The sequence below is a fragment of the Dendrobates tinctorius genome, unplaced genomic scaffold (assembly GCF_039654945.1).
Source record: "Dendrobates tinctorius isolate UK_male_01 unplaced genomic scaffold, ASM3965494v1 ptg000067l, whole genome shotgun sequence".
NCBI classification, from domain to species: domain Eukaryota; kingdom Metazoa; phylum Chordata; class Amphibia; order Anura; family Dendrobatidae; genus Dendrobates; species Dendrobates tinctorius.
The window spans coordinates 8577501-8601691 of record NW_027361735.1 but is presented as its reverse complement, the minus strand read 5'-3'; the positions used below and the strand labels follow the sequence as shown (position 1 = coordinate 8601691).

The window sequence follows — 24191 nt, the reverse complement described above, 5'->3', positions numbered from 1 at the left end:
GGGCTTATATACTACTCCTCATACACAGGGGTCCATATACTGCTCCTACACAGGGGCCCATACACTGCTCCTACACAGGGGCCCATACACTGCTCCTACACAGGGGCCCATACACTGCTCCTACACAGGGGCCCCTAATAAAGATCTTATTACACACACAACTCCGTGACAAAGAAAACGAGGGCTGTGATTGGTTGCTGCGGGCAGCCGCGTCATCACTAGTTTCGCACTATAAGCGCCACACTTGACTGTTCCTTCCTGATCTCAAGGGGTTAATCGTCGAACCACCTGCAGTGCAGGCCCCGCCCACTGCCGCGGACCTCTGCGTTTGTTGTGATACGTCACTTCCTGGGGTCAAATGTTTACTTCCGGTTGTAAGGCGTTCCTGCGCAGGTTGGGCTGCGGGGGTTTCTTTCTATATTACACCCAGTAAACGGTGAGTAGCGGGTCTGCTTGTGAGGGGCGAGGGCTGATGGTGGCGGGCGGTGTCTGGCCCTCAGCTCTCGGTCCTGTGGAGCGCTGGGCCTCCCTCGTCTTCACGTTCCCCCGTGCTGGCCATTCCGTGCCCCGTCTCCGTCCCCGTGCCGGGCAGCAGTTGTCTGTGAGTGGTCTCCCTGCTGGCTGCCTGTGCAGGGCTCTGGGCCATGTCTCCTAGTGAGCAGTGGTCTCCCCTCTGGGCTGCTCCCATAGCCGTCCTATAGCCCGGCGGTAGCTATGTGACGCCTTCTCTGGCGGTATTGGCCCTCAGCCCTCCCGGCGTGTTCGCTCTGTACAGGTGGTAGGAAGCCGCTGCGGGGGCTGCTGTCTATAATGCTGGGTCCCTATAATCAGGATTATATTTTTGCAGCCTCCGGATCGCTGTGTTCTAATTCCCGCACTTGTTTGTCAGTGAATAGCGTCTGCTGCAGAAATTGACCCGCTGCGGCTCGTGAATCCGCCCCACGAATTATGCAGCGGTGAATAGCAGCACAGTGGGCAGGAGATTTCTATAAATCCCATCCACTACGCTTCTAATGTAGAATTCCGCGTTTTGGGCGCAGCGCAGGTGAGCTATATCCAAAACGCTGCTATTCCTAATTGTGTGACCTTAGCCTAATAGTTGCAGAGTAACCACCATTTTAATCCCCCCCATAATACAATAGCTTGATGAAAAGTAAGAAAGTTTGTAATATATCTTATCAGTAATCTTGATCTCACGTCGGGGCTTACATTCGAACCCCCTGCAAAGCGGGATTCGGGTGTATGTCCCGACGGGTCTGCATGCTGTAATGCTGACAGCAGACCAAACGTGGACTCTGGCGTGCAGCACTGTCGGGCGTTGATGCCTACTGGAGAAGGACACCCAGATGCAGTCTGCTACGTCTGAGTATCTGCCTCCAGTAGGCGTGCATGCCCGGAAGCGATGCACTGCAGAGCGCACGTTCATTCTAGTCTATGGCACCATCGGCGCATACGTCCGAATCCTGTTTTGCCGGGCAGGGAGGTCCGGATGTAAGCCCCGACATGAACCACTGAATGGGTGCCAATGTGAAAGCACCCTTATGTGTCATTTGTTTGCAGAAATGTTTAATAAAGTTTGTTTTATTTATCGATAATGCACAGTTGCATTTTATTGCAGCGTGTTTGCACTTTTCATTGCTTTCTATGGGTGAAAAAAAAACTGCAAAAACACTGAAAGAGTTGACATGCTGCAGATTTAAAAAATGCTGCAAGTTTCCAATTTAGTCAGGGAAAAAAAGCAGGTGCGTGAGCTTTTTGAAATATCGGATAGTTTTTTGCAGGTGCTGTGAACAGCAGCTTAATTTACATAAAAAAAACATGCTGCAAAACCACTGCTTGCGATCATAGGCTGCTATTTTAGTAGAATATGAAGCAGAATGCCTGTGTTTGCCTTTAGCTTCTTCCTCTCCATGGAATTTTTAAAGCACCAACTGTCATCTCCTATGTCACAGGATTTGATATGGCATGCATGTTGTGTTTCTTGGCGTAGTGTGTATGGGAGCCAGTAGAAGTCGAAGCTGTTTTGTACAGCAATACACGTGGGGTTTCCCCCCCCCCCCTGCTGTATGTGGGTTGATTGTCCACCTGGGCTTGATGATGGCTCCTTTCTCTTTAAGCTACTCAGGTAGCCACCACTAGATTTACAGCTTTCTTCATGAGCTTTCTGTTTTTATCAGAGCATTTGGAATGTTCAGATTATCTTGCGCTCTCACTTAAACATTGGCAGTTTTTGTCTCTGTATTTATAGCCATTTCATGCAATTCTTGAATTATTAATAGGCTTTCCATTAATCGACTATACAGGTTTAGCCTTATAAGATTGTGTATTATAACTAGCCATCAGTATTTTTTGGAAGAGGGCGGTAATGATTGCTGTTGCATTTTTATAATTATTGAAACTTTATGGAGTTCTGTATAATTATTGTCTCTTGCAGATGGAATTGTCACTAGGGGTGTGTTTGGATCATCATGCCGTATCTTGGTTTTAGATGTTTTCAATGTTTGTTGTCTGTTTTGGTTTTCAATAAAAACTTTGTATATATTGAATTGTATTAGGTGTGCACGCCATATTTGTTTGGTCTTTTTTCTTGTTTTTGTAGTGTATATATATTCTAACAAGGTGTAGCACCCTATTATTAGTATTTATTTATGGAGGTGCATCCTATTCTTTTCATACATTATGCTGTAATGGAGCACTATGTGGGGTCATTATGCTGTAATGGAGCACTATGTGGGGTCATTATGCTGTAATAGAGCACTATGCATGGCCATTATACTGTATGGAGCACTATGTGGGGCTATTGTACTGTACAAAGCACTATGTGGGGCCATTATACTGTATGGGGCACTAGATGGAGCCATATACTGTATAGAGAGCAATGCAGGCCCCATTATACTGTGTGGAGGACTATGTGAGGCCCATTAAATTGTATGGAGGACTTTTAGTGGCCATTTTATTGCATGGAGAGCCGTTATACTGTGTGGAGCGCTGTGCGGGGCCATTGTGCTGTGTGGAGCGCTGTGCGGGGCCATTGTGCTGTGTGGAGCGCTGTGCGGGGCCATTGTGCTGTGTGGAGCGCTGTGCGGGGCCATTGTGCTGTGTGGAGCGCTGTGCGGGGCCATTGTACTGTATGGAAGGCAATGCAGGCCCCAGTTATCAGGTATGGAGGACAATGAGGGGCCCATTGTACTGCATAGAGCACTTCTTGTGGCCATTATACTGCATAGTGGGCTGTGTGGGGATTTCAGTTGGAGAATCATACTGTGATGGGGTCACCATCGTTTGTCGGTGGGAGTACAGTATGATCATACCGTGCGTGCGAAATACTGCGGCGGTATCATATTGTATTTGGGGGCACTCTTGTTTGCATCATACTTTATCTGCACTTTTCATGTTTTTTTTATCCTTTATGATTTAAATTAGGCTATTGGACGATCTACACTGCGTTCCAAATTATTATGCAAATTGGATTTAAGTGTCATAAAGATGTAATTTTTTGTTTTTCAAATAAACTCATAGATGGTATTGTGTATCAGGGCTCTTTGGATCACTGAAATCAATCTCAAATTCCAGTGATAATTAGTTTACCAGGTGAGCCCAATTAAAGGAAAACTACTTAAGAATGATGTTCCACATTATTAAGCAGGGCACAGGTATCAAAGGAATTTAGGAAAGAAAAAGGACCTCTCTGCTGCTGAAAAGCATCAAATAGTGCAATGCCTTGGTCAAGAGATGAAAACATTAGATATTTCCCAAAAATTTAAACGTGACCATCGTACTGTTAAGAGATTTGTGGTTGATTCTGAGCACAGACATGTTTGTGCTGATAAAGGCAGAATGAGGAAGGTTTCTGCCAGGCAAGTTCATCGGATTAAGAGAGCAGCTGCTAAAAAGCCATTACAAACCAGCAAACAGATATTTAAAGCTGCTGGTGCCTCTGGAGTCCCTCGAACCTCATGGTGTAGGATCCTTCAAAGGCTTGCTGTGGTGCATAAACCTACTAATCGGCCACCCCTAAAAAGTGTTCACAAGCAGAAATTGTAGCAGTGGGTCCAGACATACATGAAGACTATTTTTCATACAGTCTTGTTTACTGATGAGTGTCGAGCAACCCTGGATGGTCCAGATGGATGGTTGGTGGATGGCCACTATGTCCCAACAAGGCTGCGACTTCAGCAAGGAGGAGGAGGAGGAGTCATGTTTTGGGCCGGAATCATGGGGAAACAGCTGGTAGGGCTCTTTAAGGTTCCTGAAGGTGTGAAAATGACCTCTGCAAAGTACTGCATATAGAGTTTCTGACTGACAGCTGTCTTCCATAGTATAAAAAGCAGAAATGTGCCTTCAGGAGCAAAATCCTCTTCATGCATGACAATGCACCATCTCATGCTGCAAAGAATACCTCTGAGTCATTGACTGCTATAGGCATAAAAGGAGATAAACTCATGGTGTGGCCACCATCTTCCCCTGACCTCAACCCTGTAGAGAACCTTTGGAGTATCATCAAGCAAAAGATCTATGAGGGAGGCAGTTCACATAAAAACAGCAACTCTGGGAGGCTATTCCGACTTCATGCAAAGAAATCCAAGCAGAAACTCTCCAAAAACTCCCAAGTTCAATGGATGCAAGAATTGTGAAGGTGATGTCACAGAAGGGTTCCTATGATAGCATGTAACTTGGCCTGTTAGGATGTTTTGGAGTTAAATAGCTTTTTTGTTCAGTGAATGTGACCTCCTAATGCTGCAAATTCCACAAATGAGCATTTTCAGTTCTTTAAAACAGATCAAATGTTTAGAAATTCTACTGTGCCTAATAATTTGGAACAGTGCAATTTGAGTTTTTATTCATTTTGGAGATTATACTGCTATCATTGGGAGGTTTCTTCAATAAAATTTGATGTATACTCTAGCGGGTGATGACTTTTATTAGACTGACTGTCATTTGTTCTGACTATTTAGGAAAATCATAGAAAAATATAATTTGCATAATAATTTGGAACACAGTGTATTGATTTAAAATGTACTTTGTTTGTGGGATAACCCCTTTAAGTTTGTTTTTTATGAAAAAGTTTATTGTTATATTTGATAATAGGGAAAAACTTCCTCAATTGTAGATTTTTTTTAAAATAAATAACAAGGTTAGCCCGTGACTTTGTCCAAGCTTTTTATTTTGGCCTTCTGTGTATTGCAGTTTGTCATCACTGGTTTAGACTGAGTAAGGCCACGGTCACACGTTCAGCATTTGGTCAGTATTTTACCTCAGTATTTGTAAGCCAAAACCTGGAATGGGTGACAATACAGAAGTGGTGATGGGTTTCCTCTGGTTTTGGCTTACAAATACTGATGTAAAAACTGACCAAATACTCAACATGTGCACGTGGCCTAAGTATGTTATTGTGATGCCTGAAATGCGTCAATCTCATGTGAACCTTTTCCATTGCAAAGGGGTTTTTTTTTTCCTTATTTTTGTTATGCAATGCAGAATATTTTCTTTTATTCCGTGGATGGGCTGCTCTTTTTCTCTACACCGCCTATCTCCGTTATGGGAAAGTCTATCTTCTGAAAACAGATTTACCAATGAATTGAGAGTGAATGGTCCATCCAGGAGGAGAAAGAATCAGATGTATCCATTAATATACAATTGCTTATTTGTACTTTTTATTAAAACACACTCCAGCGTGTTTTGGTTTTTATTGCACCGCTATTCTCTTGCCCCATCTCACACTCACCTGTTGTCCCTTTCATACTTTTCCGGCGTCAGTCTGGCGAAAAGAGATCTGTCAGCAGCTCTAGTGTTTTCTGGAGCGTGTCAGAGATCACTTTTGAATACAAATCTATGAGAGTCTGATTCTGGCTCTCATAGACTTGTATTGAAAGCTTGTGATGGCGCCATAGGACTGGAGCAGCGTCAGTAGAAGGTGAAGACGCCAGAGGGTGAGTATATGACTGGGGTGTCCTCAGGGCAGCGCCATTCCAATGTTAAAAAAAAATTCTAGAGTTTTACTTTAATGCAATAAAAATGACACTTACTCTTTAATGAGCCAGAGTTGGACCCTTTTTGCTGAGCCGATCGATTCAGATTGGTAGTCACAATGCCCATCACTGATATGTGTATTGGGATACCTACAAACAAGGTGAAAATGGGTTTAGGTTTGGTAGGAGAAAAAAAAAATGTGGGGTCACACATGAAATGGAAAGAAGACTTCGGTCTAACACCGCTGCTACCAGTCTATCTGTAGTTATATTGATCTTGCCTCATATCGCAAACACTACCTACTGTAATTGCATTGTCTACCCTTCAAGATTCCCAACAGATCTTCCTACAGCTCAGCCAGTGCAAATGTTAGTGCACGGCAGACTGCAGCACACCACGGCCTTGGCATGTTGCTTTCCGGCACAGAGCCAGTATGGCTAACAGTGGACCTCACAGCTGACATTTATCCATAGTGCAGAGGATACATTTCTTGCCATTCATATTTTCTTATCCTATGTTTTTACAGAAACGTGTCTTTTCTTTTGTTCCTGTAGTGCTGCTCAAAAATGTCTAGTGGTACAGATGTCATTGCTGGTGGGGGAGGTGTAGATTCCTCTGGTATGGATGAGCCCAAAAAGATGACTAGGGAAGACTGGAGAAAGAAGAAGGAATTGGAAGAGCAGAGAAAATTGGGAAACGCCCCGGCTGAGGTGGATGAAGAAGGGAAGTAAGTGTTCTCAGTACATCAAAGTATCTCTGCCATTTAGGCTCCAGATAAGTCTTAAAATAGGCAAGAATGGGACCCACAGGAGGCAAAGTGAGGCGATGTCCTTAGCCACATTGCCACTTCACTCCACAGATTAATAGTGTCGCAGTGGTGGAATCCTTATTAGCAGGCACTAGATGCATTTCTTACTGTCACCAGAACCCATAAATTAAATTACTATATTTTTTTTACTTCAGAATGCACCCCAGGTTTAGACAGCAGAAAATAGGAAAAACATATTTCCTAATTCCTACTAATAAAAAGTACCTTGTAGATGTGAAGAAGTGGAAAGGTCAATAGCACTAGTTTTAATGCAGCAGTGTAGACTAGGGAGGTAATAAGGCTATTGTTAGTGTTTCTCTGCAGTACATATTATGTACACTGTACAGCGTACACTTAGGGCCCCGTCACACATAACGACTCACCAGCGATCCCGACAACGATATCAACGTGTCAGGATCGCTGGTAAGTCGCTATGTGATCGCTGGTGAGCTGTCAAACAGGCAGCTTCACCAGCGATCAGCACAGCGACGCCAAGCGCGCTGATGCAGGGAGCTGGTAACTAACGTACACATCGGGTATCCAAGGGACGTGCGTCACTTAGATACCCGATGTGTACGTTAGTTACCAGCTGATCGCTGGTCTCCCGCCTGTCACGCAGCGATGCGTCCTGGCCAGCGGGAGACCAGCGACCAAAGAAAAGTCCTGGCCTTTCCTACAGCGATACCGGCAGGGGGGCCGGTTGCTGATCTCTGTCACACACAGCGATCTCGCTGGTGAGATCGCTGTTGTGTCACAAAACTTGTGACTCAGCAGCGATCTCACAATGTGTGACGGGGCCTTTACACGCAAAACTGCTGCATGCACACTCAGCTCTCCTACATCATAAAAAAACGTACAGACACACACAACTTTATCATCAAAGCGCACACGCGCAACTCTGTCATCAAAACCGCACAGCCCTGCTACATTAGCAAAACACACAGCTGTGCCCCAGCAGGGAATCGCACATGTCTGCATGTCAGGGCAACACGCAGACACGCACATAACTCTGCTGCGTCATCAGTACACACACGCAACTCTGCTGCGTCATCAGTACACACACGCAACTCTGCTGCGTCATCAGTACACACACGCAACTCTGCTGCGTCATCAGTACACACACGCAACTCTGCTGCGTCATCAGTACACACACGCAACTCTGCTGCGTCATCAGTACACACACGCAACTCTGCTGCGTCATCAGTACACACACGCAACTCTGCTGCGTCATCAGTACACACACGCATCTCTGCTACGTCGTCAAAACACACACGCATCTCTGCTACGTCGTCAAAACACACACGCATCTGCTACGTCGTCAAAACACACACGCATCTCTGCTACGTCGTCAAAACACACACGCATCTCTGCTACGTCGTCAAAACACACACGCATCTCTGCTACGTCGTCAAAACACACACGCATCTCTGCTACGTCGTCAAAACACACACGCATCTCTGCTACGTCGTCAAAACACACACGCATCTCTGCTACGTCGTCAAAACACACACGCATCTCTGCTACGTCGTCAAAACACACACGCATCTCTGCTACGTCGTCAAAACACACACGCATCTCTGCTACGTCGTCAAAACACACACGCATCTCTGCTACGTCGTCAAAACACACACGCATCTCTGCTACGTCGTCAAAACACACACGCATCTCTGCTACGTCGTCAAAACACACACGCATCTCTGTCACGTCGTCAAAACACACACGCATCTGTCATGTTTTCAAAATGTACACACTATCACATTTTGAAGTTCCTTCCAGGCATATGACAGATCAGATGACCCCAAATAGCCGTTAACTACTCAGGACCTGCAGCATCCATGCAGCTTTAGTACTGTGCAGGTCCTGAGAACGTTCTCTCCACTTTCCACCAAGCTGATTGATCAATGACAGGCAGGAGGAAAGAGCCGTTCTCCCACCAATTGGGAAGGATGCTCTGTCATCATTCTCCTTGATAATAGGATTCTTCCTCCAGACAACAGACAGAGGATTTTTTTATGGCTAAAAATTGCATCTTAGAGTCCAAAATATGCGGTAATTAAAGGGGTTTTCCTCTGTTTTAAAAGTTGATCTAAGTGAGCCTAAGATGAAATGTTATTCCTTTCTTTCCTTTATTACCCAATCTTTGGCCCCTTGAGAATAACTTTTAAGGCTTTTGGCAACCTCTCTGTCCCATTTTACTTTTTAGAAAATGGAAACTAATTTGTTTGTGTTCCTTTTCCAGAGATATTAATCCCCACATCCCTCAGTACATTTCTTCTGTCCCATGGTACGTGGATCCATCTAAGAGACCAACTTTAAAGCATCAGCGACCCCAAGATGAGAAGCAGAAAGAATACACACTAATGGGAGAGTGGTATAGGAAAGGTGTTAAAGAGGTGAATAAAGAAGATGATCTACAATGGCCTGTAAAAGTTTGGGCACCCCGGTCAAAATGACTGTTATTGTGAACAGTTAAGCAAGTTGAGGATGAAATGATCTCTAAAAGGGCTGAAGTTAAAGATGACTTATTTACTTTGTATTTTAGGCAAAAAACAATATATATTTTCATCTTTTACATTTTAAAATTGGGTCAATGCAAAGTTTGGGCACCCTACATGGTTAGTATCACCCCCTTTTGAAGGTATCACAGCCTGTAAATGCTTTTTGAAGCCAGCGAGGAGTCTTTCAATTCTTGTTTGAGGGATTTTCATCCATTCTTCCTTGGAAAGTTCTTCCAGTTCTGTGAGATTTCTTCGTCGTCTTGCATGCACAGCTGTTTTGTCTAGCCACAGATTTTCAATGATGTTCAGATCAGGAGACACTGAGGGCCATTTTAAAACCTGCTTGCACCTTTTGAGGTTGTTTGTTGTGGATGTTGACTTGTGTTTAGGATCATTGTCCATTTGTAGAAGCCATCCTCTTTTCAACTTCAGTTTTTTTTTTTTACAGATGGTACAGTATCATGTTTGCATTAAGAATTTGTTGAAGTTTCATTGAATCCATTCTTCTCTCTATCTGTGACATGTTCCCCAAGCCTGCAACAAACCCCCAAAGCATGATTGATCCACCCCCATTCTTAGTGGTTGACGAGATATTCTTTTCCTGAAATTCTGTGCCCTTTTTTCTGCACACATGCCTGTTATGAATGGGTCACCGAGGAGGAAAAACAAAACAAGCTAAGTCACAGAAAACCAGAGAGGTTGGGAACTATGCTGATTGCAGATCCCTGATCCTAACCACACAACTAGCAGCAGCCGTGGAGCGTACCTACGATGTTCCTAGACGCTTCGTCACAGCCGGAGGACTAAATAAGCCTGAAGCAAGAAAAGGGGAAAACTAACTGCCCCAGAGCAGACCCCAAAGGAAAGACAGCCTCCACACATGTATTGACGGTGAAACAAGATGAAAGCACAAACACAGGCAGGAAAATAGGCTGAGGAAACGATGGGGCCCAAACTAACTAGAAAGGATAGGAAAGACACTGTCTGCAATCTGTCAAAAACCCTACAAAAATAATGTCCAACACGTCTGATAGCAAAATTAACCCTGAAGTCACTAGACTTCTCCCACTATATCAGCACTCTGAAATATTCTGAGACAGAGCAAAAAGAGGCCAATCTAATAAGGGACAAAAAGCAAATTGGCAAATACAGATAAATAAGAGTGGAAATTTAGCGCTGCCCCCAGCCGGGGCTGGCTGACCACACGAAAAACTGAATAGACCAACAAAATCAAGTGTGAACATTAGCAGAAAAACTTAGCTTTAGATGACTGGAACAGAGCTGAAAACCAAGACCTGACAAGCCAGAAGGAATCACCAGCACCAGAATAGGGCGTCGGCTGTCTTAAATCCAGTCTGAGATTCCTGAGGTCCAATCGTCATCCTCATTATCAGGTGGCAGATTTCTACTGATTAAATCAGCCTCTCTACCTCCTGTTACCACCAGAGGCAGCCTGGAAGGAGAACTCACAACTGGTGCACCAGAAAATGAACTCACAACACATGCCTTTTGATCATTACGGCTGATGAGTTCTAATTTAACCTCATCGGTCCACAGAACTTATTTCCAAATTGCATCAGGCTTGTTTAGATGTTTTTTGCATACTTCTGACACTGAATTTTATGGTGAAGAAGACACAGGAGAGATTTTCTTCTGATGACTCTTCCACAAAGGCAATATTTGTGCAGATGTCTCTGAACAGTAGAACAATGTACCACAACTCCAGAGTCTGCTAAATCTTTCTGAAGATCTTTTGCAGTCAAGCAGGAATTCTAATTTGTCTCTCTAGCAATCTTACAAGCAGCTCTTAAGGCCCTGTCACACTTGGCGATGTACCAGCGATCCCGACCAGCGATATGACGCGGTCAGGATCGCTGGTACATCGCTAAGTGGTCGCTAGTGAGCTGCCACACAGGCAGATCTCACCAGTGACATCGCAGGGGTTGGGGGTCGCTACTTACCTGTCACCAGGCGATCCTGCGTCCTCCCGCCCGGCTCCACGCGTCGCTCGTCTCTCCACAGGAAGCTGACGACGAGAAACAGTCCTGGACGTTCTCGCGCGATCAGTGATAACCAGCGGGGGAGCGGTCGTAGGTAAGTATCACACACAGCGATATCGCTAGCAATATCGCTATAACGTCACAAGTTATAGCGATATTGCTAGAGATATCGCTTAGTGTGACATGCCCTTTACTGAAATTTTGTTTGGTCTTCCAGATCTTATCTTGACTTCACTGTTCCTTTTAACTACCATTTCTTAATTACACTTTGAACTGAGTAAAGGGCAACTTAAAACGCTTTCCTATCTTCTTATAGCTTTTCCCTGCTTTATAGGCCTCCATCATTTTCAGAGTGCTAGTCAGCTGGTTAGAAGAACCCATGACTACTGTTTTTTGGCACAAGGTTAGAGGAGGCTGGGTTTTTATAAAACTGGGAAATTTGCATCATCTGACCTTTCCTAACGACGATAGTGAACTAGTTATAACCCTAACAGGTTAATTAAGGTCTGAAACCTTGGTCAAAGTTATCTGACCACAGAAACCTGTAAGGGTGCCCAAACTTTTGCATAGGCCCATTTTCTTTTTTGTAAGTTTTAAAATGTAACAAAATGGCTATTTTTTGGGCCTAAAATAGAAAAGGAAATGTGTCATCTTTAACTTTAGGCCTTTTAAAGATCATTTCATTTTCAACTTGCTTAACTGTTCACAATAAGGCTGAGATCACACTGCCGTGTGTGATGCGAGAAACTCGCATGTATTTCTGTGCAGTCGCAGCTCCGCTTCCGGGGTGCCGGCGGGAGCGCCGGGTGTCGATGCGAGAGACTCGTGTGAGTATCTTGCATCACACATGGTAGTGTGATCCCGGCCTAACAGTAACTTTGACCAGAGGTGCCCAAACTTTTACATGCCACTGTATAGTGTGTAAAGGTTTATTACTTCTACAAGTACTTCATGTACAGTACTGGTCAGATGTTTAGCTCACACAATAACTTTCCTTGTCACTGGAATATGCACATTTGTAGATTGTGACTGAAATCAGTTAAAAAAAACAAAAAAAAAAACACAAGGGAACACACAAAAACAAGGAGTAAAGAAACACATGTGAAACAAATCCGAATATGTGCTAAACTTAGATTCCTGGATTGGCTTTCCAACTGTTTTGTAGGAGTTCCCAGAGGGTCCTGAGCACTTGTTGGCGGCTTTGTCTTCCCTCTGTGGGCCAACTTATCCGCTACCATCTCTTTTGGGTTGAGGTCAGGTGATTGTGGAGAACATGTCATGTGAAACGACACTTCATTTCTCTCCTTTGTCACATAGCCCGTACATTGCCTGTCCTGTGGCAGCACAAATGATGTTCGTACTAACTGCACACCAGATGGGATGGCATATTGATTCAGAATGTGGGAACTAATATGGGTGAGTGTGTATTGAATTTGGAATAAATTGGCAGAAAAGCATCACACCTCCCTCTCCATGTTTTATAGTGGGCACCAATATTTAGAAACCATCCGCCTCCTTTTCTACATCTCACAAGGACATGGTGATTGGCAGCAAAATTCTCAAATTCTTTCTCTTTGTACCCCTTTCCAGATCTCCACTTAATATCCAGTCTGTGTTGCTTGGCCCAAACAAGGCTCTTCTTCCTGTTTGCGGTCCTCGCTAATGGCTTTCATGGTTGCACCTGAGTATAACTTCAAGGTTCTAGCAATTCCCCAGATTGACTTACCTTCTTGTTGTAAAGGTAATCTTATCAGCAGAATTTCACCCCCCCAAATTATTTATATGTGCATGTGGCTCTTTCAAATACAAGCCCAACCTCCTCCTTTTTGACTAATAGTCTATATCAGTGTTTCTCAACTCCAGTTCGCAAGACCCACCAACAGGTCAAGTTTTCAGGATATCCTTAGCATTGCACAGGTGATTTCAACACCTGATCAAGCATTAATTCCATCACCTGTGCAATACTAAGGAAATCCTGAAAACATGACCTGTTGGTGGGTCTTGAGGACTGGAGTTGAGAAACACTGGTCTATATGCTATGTGACTTCTGGCAAAGGAGCTGTCGGTCAAGCAGGAGGCGGCGGCGCTGTTCCAGGAATAGAGCCGGAGTGACAGAGGCTACCGATCTGCAATAGCCCTTTAGGCTCACTTGTATGTCAAATCATATGCTGATTTCTCAGTAACAAAGGACCGGACTGGCCATGTAAAAGTATTGCTGGACTTGTCATGCACATATAAATAGTTTGGGGTGTGAAATCCTGCTGACAGATTCCCTTTAAATGAATGCTGGATGGTCACTTCCTTTTACTTAGTTGAATGGTTCTTGACATATTCTGGCTTAGAACAGATGTGGAATATGGCTCATCACTGGCTGGGACTGTGTATTAGCACTTCCTCTGCAAAACACATCCCATGGTTGTACACACTTTCTGAAGGCCGGTGAGTCCACATATGAACTCCTGACAAGGCATATACCCGTTCATTGGAAGCCATTCCAGGTGTTAACCTGATGAAGCTTCTTGAAAGAATCCCAAGGGGATGCAAATCTGTTATCAGAATAAAATAATAAAAGGGAGATAACTTTGAGGAATCTAAGGTTTAATACACTTCTTTAACTCCTTGTTTCCATGTGTTCCTTCATGGTTTTGCTGCCTTCATTCTGAATTGTGCACATTCCAATAAGAGGAAACACCATTACATGAACAAGTGAGTCCAGTCCTTTGACCGGTACTGTAAGTGTTGAGTGTTGTATGAGGTTTATATTTGTTGTTGCTTCCAGCATAGTTTGTGCTTTGATATTTGAAGTGACCACTTATTCAGGTCTCGTGCGAGCCACAAGCTTCTGTACAACTCTGGAAAAATGTTTATCTGGTAAAAACATTGCATAGTCTGCATGCACAAGCCATCTCATGGAATACTTATGGGGCAGTACGTCAGTCTTTATGTCTTTTCCCCCTTTAGGGCACAATTGCTACAAAATATCGCCAAGGAGCTTGTGAAAACTGTGGCGCCATGACTCACAAGAAAAAAGACTGCTTTGAGGTAAGTCATCTTTATAATTTACGTTGCTCATCTGTTGCCAAGTTTAGAAAAGCCGATAGTTATAAAGTTTTCTAGTCTTTAGTTACAACATCCACTACACTGTTTTCAGGTTTACTTTTTATACAGTATATAATTTTTGGCTGAAATTAGAAGTGTCTCGATTGATTGGGCTCTAATAAACTCTGCATGTTTTAGTAATTGACTGTAATAATATTTCTTTACCAGAGACCTCGAAGAGTCGGAGCAAAATTCAATGGAGCTAACATTGCCCATGATGAGTTTGAGCAACCGCAGCTTATGCTCGACTACGACGGCAAGAGAGATCGATGGAATGGGTACAATCCAGAGGAACATATGAGAATTGTTGAGGAACATGCCAAAGTTGACCTGGTATGCTGATGTTTCATGTCATTAACTTTTTCAGATCACTATACTAACAATAATCAAATGTATGATTCATAGGCAATAATTGTATATAACAAAGTAAGTTTATTAGAAAACAATTTAAAACCACATGCCAAGATATGGGGAAAGAAGGGAGTGGGCTATAGGCTCACCGCCATGATCATAAATCAACGTGCATAGCCAGTCAACAGACAGTACAATGATATATAAGAGATAAGAGGGGATGATGATGTGTCTGCTATGAATAATTAAATCAACATCATATCATAATAACATGGACAATTTCAAATGAGACCCTCATCTCCACAGCTGACAGCGGTACTGCTGTGTTATCCCTTGGTGGTAATTTTACCATTAGGAAAGGAATTTTTTTCTGCTATGCCGTTTGGCTATATGTTACCTAGGGTGCACAGGTGTTACTATCATAAGGAGATGAGGGTCTCATTTGAAATTGTCCATGTTATTATGATATGATGTTGATTTAATTATTCATAGCAGACACATCATCATCCCCTCTTATCTCTTATATATCATTGTACTGTCTGTTGACTGGCTATGCACGTTGATTTATGATCATGGCGGTGAGCCTATAGCCCACTCCCTTCTTTCCCCATATCTTGGCATGTGGTTTTAAATTGTTTTCTAATAAACTTACTTTGTTATATACAATTATTGCCTATAAATCATCTTTTTGTTGAGCTTCATCTGTATTTTGATGATGGGCGTATTTAATCCATATGCACATGACCCATGAGATCTATTGGTAAATATCATGTGTATTCGTCTGGTTTGTTGGTTATCAATAATCAAATGTGTCATGCTTCAGCTTTTTTATTCTTATCCTTTACAATCATTTTCAAGATGCTTCTTCGTATTGGCATAGCTCAAGTGTTTATACAAAACGTAAATGAATCCCTTTTTTTTTTTTTTTTGTCCCTAATTTATGTTTCCAGGCAAAACGTACATTGAAGGCTCAAAAGCTTCAGGAGGAATTGGCTTCAGGAAAACTTTCCGAACAAGTGGTAAAAAAAATGAAGTTGTCCAAATATATTCTAATGTCTCTTCTAGATTATTATATATATTGTTTTTAATTAAAACATTAATATTTTTACAATTTTTGAATTGTTGCAAAAACTTTTTTTGACATATTCCTTTTAAGAGGAATTAAAGGAGTTAATTGTTACATAAACCTTGTATATGTGTGTGTGTGTATACACACAACACCCCCTGACCGTCACTTAGCCATCTCCATATATAACCAACAAGTAAAGTAGCACTACAGCATATATTACACAATATTTTTTTATTTTTTAAATATTTTACATGTCCATGTTTATGTATGGTAATTAAAGGGAATCTGTCAGGTGAACTTTTCGTTTCATGCCAATAGAATTCTGAAATATGTAACGTTTATTGCTGTACCTTCTGCCGTTTTCTTGCTGAGTCCTTACTCAAGCGTATGTAAATCAAAAGCAAATATGCACCCCTACCCCATCTATAATCCCTCCTACCCTACTGCGCTGACGTCAGTGATAGTAAATGACAATATAGGAATAAATAAACCCTAGAGAGGCATCTTGCATGCACAAGATTTTTTACTTTCACTAACACCGATGCAGAGGGGTGTGAGGGATTGAGAGGTAGGAGTGAATATTTCCTTTTGATTTACATACGCTTTACTACCCACGCATGATTCTAAATAGTCCGGAGAGTACATCAAGAAAATAACTGAAATGGAATGATAGGGTTAATTCTGCACTCCCGGTCATCAAAGATGGAAGAGGAGAGTGGTATCCAGGAATGTGGTTTATTAGTCAGCACATTTCGAAGTTAAAAACTTCTTCATCAGTACAAACCAATGTCGATTGTCCTGATGAAAAAATTTGAAACCTCGAAACTCCGTGACAAATAAACCTTATTCCTGGATACCGTTCTCCTCTTCCATCTTTGATAACTGAAATGGTAATCTTAGCTCTGCTGAGCTTCTGTATGAGTCTGGTTATCACGTTAACAAACACTATACAGATGCAAAAACATCTTCCGTAGTGGGATTTATTTTCACTACAGACAGGGACCCGATACATATTATGGTCCGGTAACACAAAACATTTTGTAACTTACCAAGGAAACCTTGTTTTCTCTTCATTAAACATGACCCGTCTTTCAGCTGTCATTTCTCTCTTCACTTCAGAGTTCCCCAAGACATCAGTGGGGAGAAGAGGATCAGAATGCCCAGACAGTAAGACGTTCTCTCTGCAATATTGGCTTAGCCTTTATATTTACCATTACATACGCTGTGGGCACAATTATTAGGCAATTTTTATTAACAGCTTCAGTGCTGTCATTCATTCCAAAAGATCAATAGACCTGAATATTGAAATATAAATAAAATGTAATAGTGCGGTTGGTCTCTTAGGAGAATATCTGTGTGCAGAATTTTGCTTCTAAATGAAAAATCGCAATTTTTCGTCAATGGCGCGCCCGTCACATGATCGCAGGGCGCCGATGGCTTGTCCTGCTTTCTCCGTGTGCTACACAGCATTCTGCCAGAATTCGGCCACATAAAGGGGCTGTGTTACTATTAGAGCACCCCCTAATTGTCCTTTTTGAAACTTAGGAGGGTTCCCATTACCCAGGACCCTTCATAATCTATTCCCTTTGTATACATTGCTCTCCCCTGAGGACTCGCCCACTACATTGTGATGAAACACATAGGGAGGGGTTTGTACAAGGACATTTTTAGAGGAATAGGTCACACTTGGGCACTGGACGGAACATACTGCATTGGGCATGACAGGGAATGTAGTTTTACCTGCCTGACTTTATTTCCCTTTTCTCCCTCCTGCATGATATTTTTGCTGTTTGAAAACCATTTTTTAGCTCTGGTCACTTTATCACTTTAATGTCTTTGTATGTGATTGCGAGTTAATTTGCTACCCATATTTTCATCTTGAATATTAAAATTTTATTTCTTTCTCGCTTCATTTGGGGACACCTTTACCAACACCCCATGGTAGCTGTGTCCCCCAATGAAGACTCCAAGAAAGAGATTTTACGGCTAGTACCAAAAATCCCTCTATTGTTTCTAACAAAATCTGATCCTACTTACCCCTGATTTGAATGACTTTGTGTACCCCAAGTGGTCTTTACTTATCTAAATATCCATCAAAATATAAAATTAATTTGATCAGTAAACATCATAGCAACAAAAAACATCAAAACGCCAGAAATAGTGTTTTGTTTTTTTTTTGTTTTTTTTTCACCCTTCAATTAAAAAAATAAACTAGAATCATAGAATCGTAGAGTTGGAAGGGACCTCCTGGGCCATCTGGTCCAACCCCCTGCTCAAAGCAGGATTCGCTAAATCATCCCAGTCAGATGTCTGTCCAGCCTCTGTTTGAAGACTTCCATTGAAGGAGAACTCACCACTTCTATGCATGTTTGATATCTTCGTACTTGTACAGACCTGGGAGATCATATTGCAAGGTCAGTTTTACCAAATATTGAACATGGTAAATAAAAAAAACAAAACGAGAACATTGTGGAATTAAATTTTCTTTGCAATTTCACTATACTTGGAATTTTTTTCCTTTTTCCAATACACTGTGAATGAATGGTGTCATTCAAAAGTACAACTTGTGCTCAGTGGTGGTTGGGCTCAGCCTTCCTTACCTCGGCCATGTCTCTGAACACTGAACATCTCTGAGCACTGAACACCTTGTCCTTCTGTGTCTTGCTCAGTGGTGGTCGGGTTCAGTCTTCCTTACCTCGGACATGTCTCTGAGCACTGAACATCTTGTCCTTCTGTGTCTTGTTCAGTGGTGGTCGGGTTCAGCCTTCCTTACCTCGGCCATGTCTCTGAGCACTGAACACCTTGTACTTCTGTGTCTTGCTCAGTGGTGGTCGGGTTCAGCCTTCCTTACCTCGGCCATGTCTCTGAGCACTGAACACCTTGTACTTCTGTGTCTTGCTTAGTGGTGGTCGGGTTCAGTCTTCCTTACCTCGGACATGTCTCTGAGCACTGAACATCTTGTCCTTCTGTGTCTTGTTCAGTGGTGGTCGGGTTCAGCCTTCCTTACCTCGGCCATGTCTCTGAGCACTGAACACCTTGTACTTCTGTGTCTTGCTCAGTGGTGGTCGGGTTCAGCCTTCCTTACCTCGGCCATGTCTCTGAGCACTGAACACCTTGTACTTCTGTGTCTTGCTCAGTGGTGGTCGGGCTCAGCCTTCCTTACCTTGGACATGTCTCTGAGCACTGAACACCTTGTCCTTCTGTGTCTTGTTCAGTGGTGGTTGGACTGAGCCTTCTATACCTCGGCCATGTCTCTGAGCACTGAACACCTTGTACTTCTGCGTCTTGCTCAGTGGTGGTCGGGCTCAGCCTTCCTTACCTTGGACATGTCTCTGAGCACTGAACACCTTGTCCTTCTGTGTCTTGTTCAGTGGTGGTTGGACTGAGCCTTCTATACCTCGGCCATGTCTCTGAGCACTGAACACCTTGTACTTCTGTGTCTTGCTCAGTGGTGGTCGGGCTCAGCCTTCCTTACCTTGGACATGTCTCTGAGCACTCAACACCTTGTACTTCTGTGTCTTGTTCAGTGGTGGTTGGACTGAGCCTTCCTTACCTCGGCCATGTCTCTGAGCACTGAACACCTTGTACTTCTGTGTCTTGTTCAGTGGTTGTCGGGCTCAGCCTTCCTTACCTCGGCCATGTCTCTGAGCACTGAACACCTTGTACTTCTGGGTTCTCCAGGGAGGTTGCAGGTCTGGAATATGACAGCACTGGAGGATAATGGACTCCTGGTCGCTTCACATCTGATTCTTCCTAAATCTCCGGCAGTTAATGTTCTTCTCTTTTCTTTTTGGTACCCTGTTCAGTATTTGCAACACATTTTTTGATGGTTCTATGATCTCGCCCCAATATCTTAGCAATTTCAGGAGTGCTGCAGCCTTTTGAAAAGTTAAAAATAGTTTCAAGTCTTACAGAGTCAGTTCATTCTCATGTTGCCTTAGGAAACATGCTGCCTAATAATTCTGCACACCTTGATAAAGAGTGATACATACACGTCACCTGATCTGCGTCATCCAATAAGCATTCAAGGTTATACAGCCTGGAGTTGGAAAATCTGCATAAAAATGATATGATGAAAAGTGTCACTGCCTAATAATTGTGCACAGTGTAGATATTCTGTGATGAAAGCTCATCATGGATGGAAATCTATACCTTTTTAAATAGCAAATAAACCTAGCAAAAATAAAACCCATAAATGTCCGTGAATGCAGGAATATCTGTTTGCTTATAGCTTATTTGTTAGGATGATGGATCCAAGATTTTCCATGTGTAAAAAAGGGTTGACGAAACATTGCAAGCAGAATGCCATGCTTGCCCATTACAGATGCTTTGGTGCCCAGCAGTCAATGTTTACAAGGTGGCAGATAACATGCCTGACTGGCAAGTGATGATTTAGGCCGGTCTGTGGCCTCAACGGGCGCGTGCAGAGAATATGTTGATCACGCAGGCTTGTTTTCTGACTCCAGGAGAGGGATCGCAACAGCGAAGATGAAGATGAAGACAAGTATGCTGACGACATCGATATGCCAGGACAGAACTTTGATTCCAAGAGACGCATTACAGTCAGAAACCTTCGTATCCGAGAAGACACTGCCAAGGTAAGCTGATTATTCTCCATCTCGCAGGAATTATATACAGCGTGGGCTGTGGATGCATGGTGACGCAGTGAAATTTTGTTTGAAATGTGATTTTCACTTTTTTTATTTTGTACCTACAGTACTTAAGGAATTTAAATCCAAATTCTGCATACTACGACCCAAAAACGAGAGCCATGAGAGAAAATCCATATGCCGATGCAGGGAAGAACGCTGATGAGTAAGTGTAAATATTCCAGCAGTCAGCAGGCAACCCAGTGGCATGCCCGATATATATCCCGGAGAAGGAGCTGAGACCCTGAGTCCAGCGATGTGTCACTTACTGGGCTGAGTGTTGCTAAGTCAGTGTTTTACCAGCAGGAGATTATCACTACTGAGAGCTCTTACACCTTCTAGACAGCTGCTCTGTCTAACCACACACACACACACCAATGATTGGCAATTTCTGCCTGTGCACAGTGTGCACAGAAAATTGCCAGGCTGTGATGTGAGCGGGTCAACATTCAGAGCACTGCTATATCTCCTGCAGAGAAAACTGTGATTGTATCAAAATGACAGCAAGTGACACATCACTGGAATCAAGTTCTCAGCCCCTATGTTATACTGCTCTGAGATAACATAGCAAAAAAACTGCTGACAAATTCCCTTTAAAGATATTTTGATAACTGACTATGATATCGTTTTTTGTTTTTTTTTTGTGTGCAGAGTCAGCTACGCTGGAGATAATTTTGTCCGATACACTGGAGATACAATTTCAATGGCGCAGACACAGTGTAAGTATAAAGTTATATGACAGGTAATCACATACTCACAGCGTCGGACTGGAACACCTTGGGCCCACCAGAGAAAATCATTCTTGGGGCCCACTATGTAGCTGCATAGAGTTAAATACCAGACCACCAATTATGCGGTAAAACACGCTAATATCCGGGTATAATATAAGGTTGTACATGTCTTAATTATGTAGCAGGAGTTGGGGTAGCCCCCTCATAGAATATAAAGCAGCCCCCTCACATAGTATAATGCAGCCATCTCATAGAATATAATGCAGCCATCTCATAGAATATAATACTGCTCCCCTCATAGGGTATAATACTGCCCCCCTCATAGGGTATAATACTGCCCCCCTCATAGGGTATAATACTGCCCCCCTCATAGGGTATAATACTGCCCCCCTCATAGGGTATAATACTGCCCCCCTCATAGGGTATAATACTGCCCCCCTCATAGGGTATAATACTGCCCCCCTCATAGGGTATAATACTGCCCCCCTCATAGGGTATAATACTGCCCCCCTCATAGGGTATAATACTGCCCCCCTCATAGGGTATAATACTGCCCCCCTCATAGGGTATAATACTGCCCCCCTCATAGGGTATAATACTGCCCCCCTCATAGGGTATAATACTGCCCCCCTCATAGGGTATAATACTGCCCCCCTCATAGGGTATAATACTGCCCCCCTCATAGGGTATTATACTGCCCCCCTCATAGGGTATTATACTGCCCCCCTCATAGGGTATTATACTGCCCCCCTCATAGGGTATTATACTGCCCCCCTCATAGGGTATAATGCTGCCCCCTCATAGGGTATAATGCACCCCCTCATAGGGTATAATGCACCCCCTCATAGGGTATAATGCGCCCCCCTCATAGGGTATAATACTGCCCCCCTCATAGGGTATAATACTGCCCCCCTCATAGGGTATAATACTGCCCCCCTCATAGGGTATAATACTGCCCCCCTCATAGGGTATAATACTGCCCCCCTCATAGGGTATAATACTGCCCCCCTCATAGGGTATAATACTGCCCCCCTCATAGGGTATAATACTGCCCCCCTCATAGGGTATAATGCGCCCCCTCATAGGGTATAATGCACCCCCTCATAGGGTATAATGCACCCCCTCATAGGGTATAATACTGCCCCCCTCATAGGGTATAATACTGCCCCCCTCATAGGGTATAATACTGCCCCCCTCATAGGGAATAATGCACCCCCTCATAGGGTATAATACTGCCCCCCTCATAGGGTATAATACTGCCCCCCTCATAGGGTATAATACTGCCCCCCTCATAGGGTATAATACTGCCCCCCTCATAGGGTATAATACTGCCCCCCTCATAGGGTATAATACTGCCCTCCTCATAGGGTATAATACTGCCCCCCTCATAGGGTATAATACTGCCCCCCTCATAGGGTATAATACTGCCCCCCTCATAGGGTATAATACTGCCCCCCTCATAGGGTATAATACTGCCCTCCTCATAGGGTATAATACTGCCCTCCTCATAGGGTATAATACTGCCCCCCTCATAGGGTATAATACTGCCCCCCTCATAGGGAATAATGCACCCCCTCATAGGGTATAATACTGCCCCCCTCATAGGGTATAATACTGCCCCCCTCATAGGGAATAATGCACCCCCTCATAGGGTATAATACTGCCCCCCTCATAGGGTATAATACTGCCCCCCTCATAGGGTATAATACTGCCCCCCTCATAGGGTATAATACTGCCCCCTCATAGGGTATAATACTGCCCCCCTCATAGGGTATAATACTGCCCCCCTCATAGGGTATAATACTGCCCCCCTCATAGGGTATAATGCTGCCTCCTCATAGGGTATAATACTGCCCCCCTCATAGGGTATAATGCTGCCCCCCTCATAGGGAATAATGCTGCCCCCTCATAGGGTATAATACTGCCCCCCTCATAGGGTATAATACTTCCCCCCTCATAGGGTATAATACTGCCCCCCTCATAGGGTATAATACTGCCCTCCTCATAGGGTATAATACTGCCCCCCTCATAGGGTATAATACTGCCCCCCTCATAGGGAATAATGCACCCCCTCATAGGGTATAATACTGCCCCCCTCATAGGGTATAATACTGCCCCCCTCATAGGGAATAATGCACCCCCTCATAGGGTATAATACTGCCCCCCTCATAGGGTATAATACTGCCCCCCTCATAGGGTATAATACTGCCCCCCTCATAGGGTATAATACTGCCCCCTCATAGGGTATAATACTGCCCCCCTCATAGGGTATAATACTGCCCCCCTCATAGGGTATAATACTGCCCCCCTCATAGGGTATAATACTGCCCCCCTCATAGGGTATAATGCTGCCTCCTCATAGGGTATAATACTGCCCCCCTCATAGGGTATAATGCTGCCCCCTCATAGGGTATAATGCACCCCCTCATAGGGTATAATGCACCCCCTCATAGGGTATAATGCACCCCCTCATAGGGTATAATACTGCCCCCCTCATAGGGTATAATACTGCCCCCCTCATAGGGTATAATACTGCCCCCCTCATAGGGTATAATACTGCCCCCCTCATAGGGTATAATACTGCCCCCCTCATAGGGTATAATACTGCCCCCCTCATAGGGTATAATACTGCCCCCCTCATAGGGTATAATGCGCCCCCTCATAGGGTATAATGCACCCCCTCATAGGGTATAATGCACCCCCTCATAGGGTATAATACTGCCCCCCTCATAGGGTATAATACTGCCCCCCTCATAGGGTATAATACTGCCCCCCTCATAGGGAATAATGCACCCCCTCATAGGGTATAATACTGCCCCCCTCATAGGGTATAATACTGCCCCCCTCATAGGGTATAATACTGCCCCCCTCATAGGGTATAATACTGCCCCCCTCATAGGGTATAATACTGCCCCCCTCATAGGGTATAATACTGCCCTCCTCATAGGGTATAATACTGCCCCCCTCATAGGGTATAATACTGCCCCCCTCATAGGGTATAATACTGCCCCCCTCA

General features: G+C 43.7%; 1 protein-coding gene across 2 annotated transcripts in view; it reads left to right on the top strand.

The window, feature by feature from the left end:
• The first annotated feature begins 265 nt into the window (after nt 1-265).
• SLU7 (SLU7 homolog, splicing factor) overlaps nt 266-24191 on the top strand; it is a 45460-nt gene continuing 21534 nt past the window's right edge. The window contains exons 1-10 of one of the 2 annotated variants that reach the window (XM_073581020.1): nt 266-436; nt 6525-6697; nt 9018-9171; nt 14238-14318; nt 14544-14708; nt 15677-15745; nt 16915-16962; nt 20262-20393; nt 20513-20610; nt 21096-21163. In XM_073581020.1, coding sequence (XP_073437121.1) covers nt 6537-6697; nt 9018-9171; nt 14238-14318; nt 14544-14708; nt 15677-15745; nt 16915-16962; nt 20262-20393; nt 20513-20610; nt 21096-21163 — 976 coding nt within the window. In that variant the 5' untranslated portion in view covers nt 266-436; nt 6525-6536. The other variant, XM_073581019.1, reaches the window with a different exon arrangement.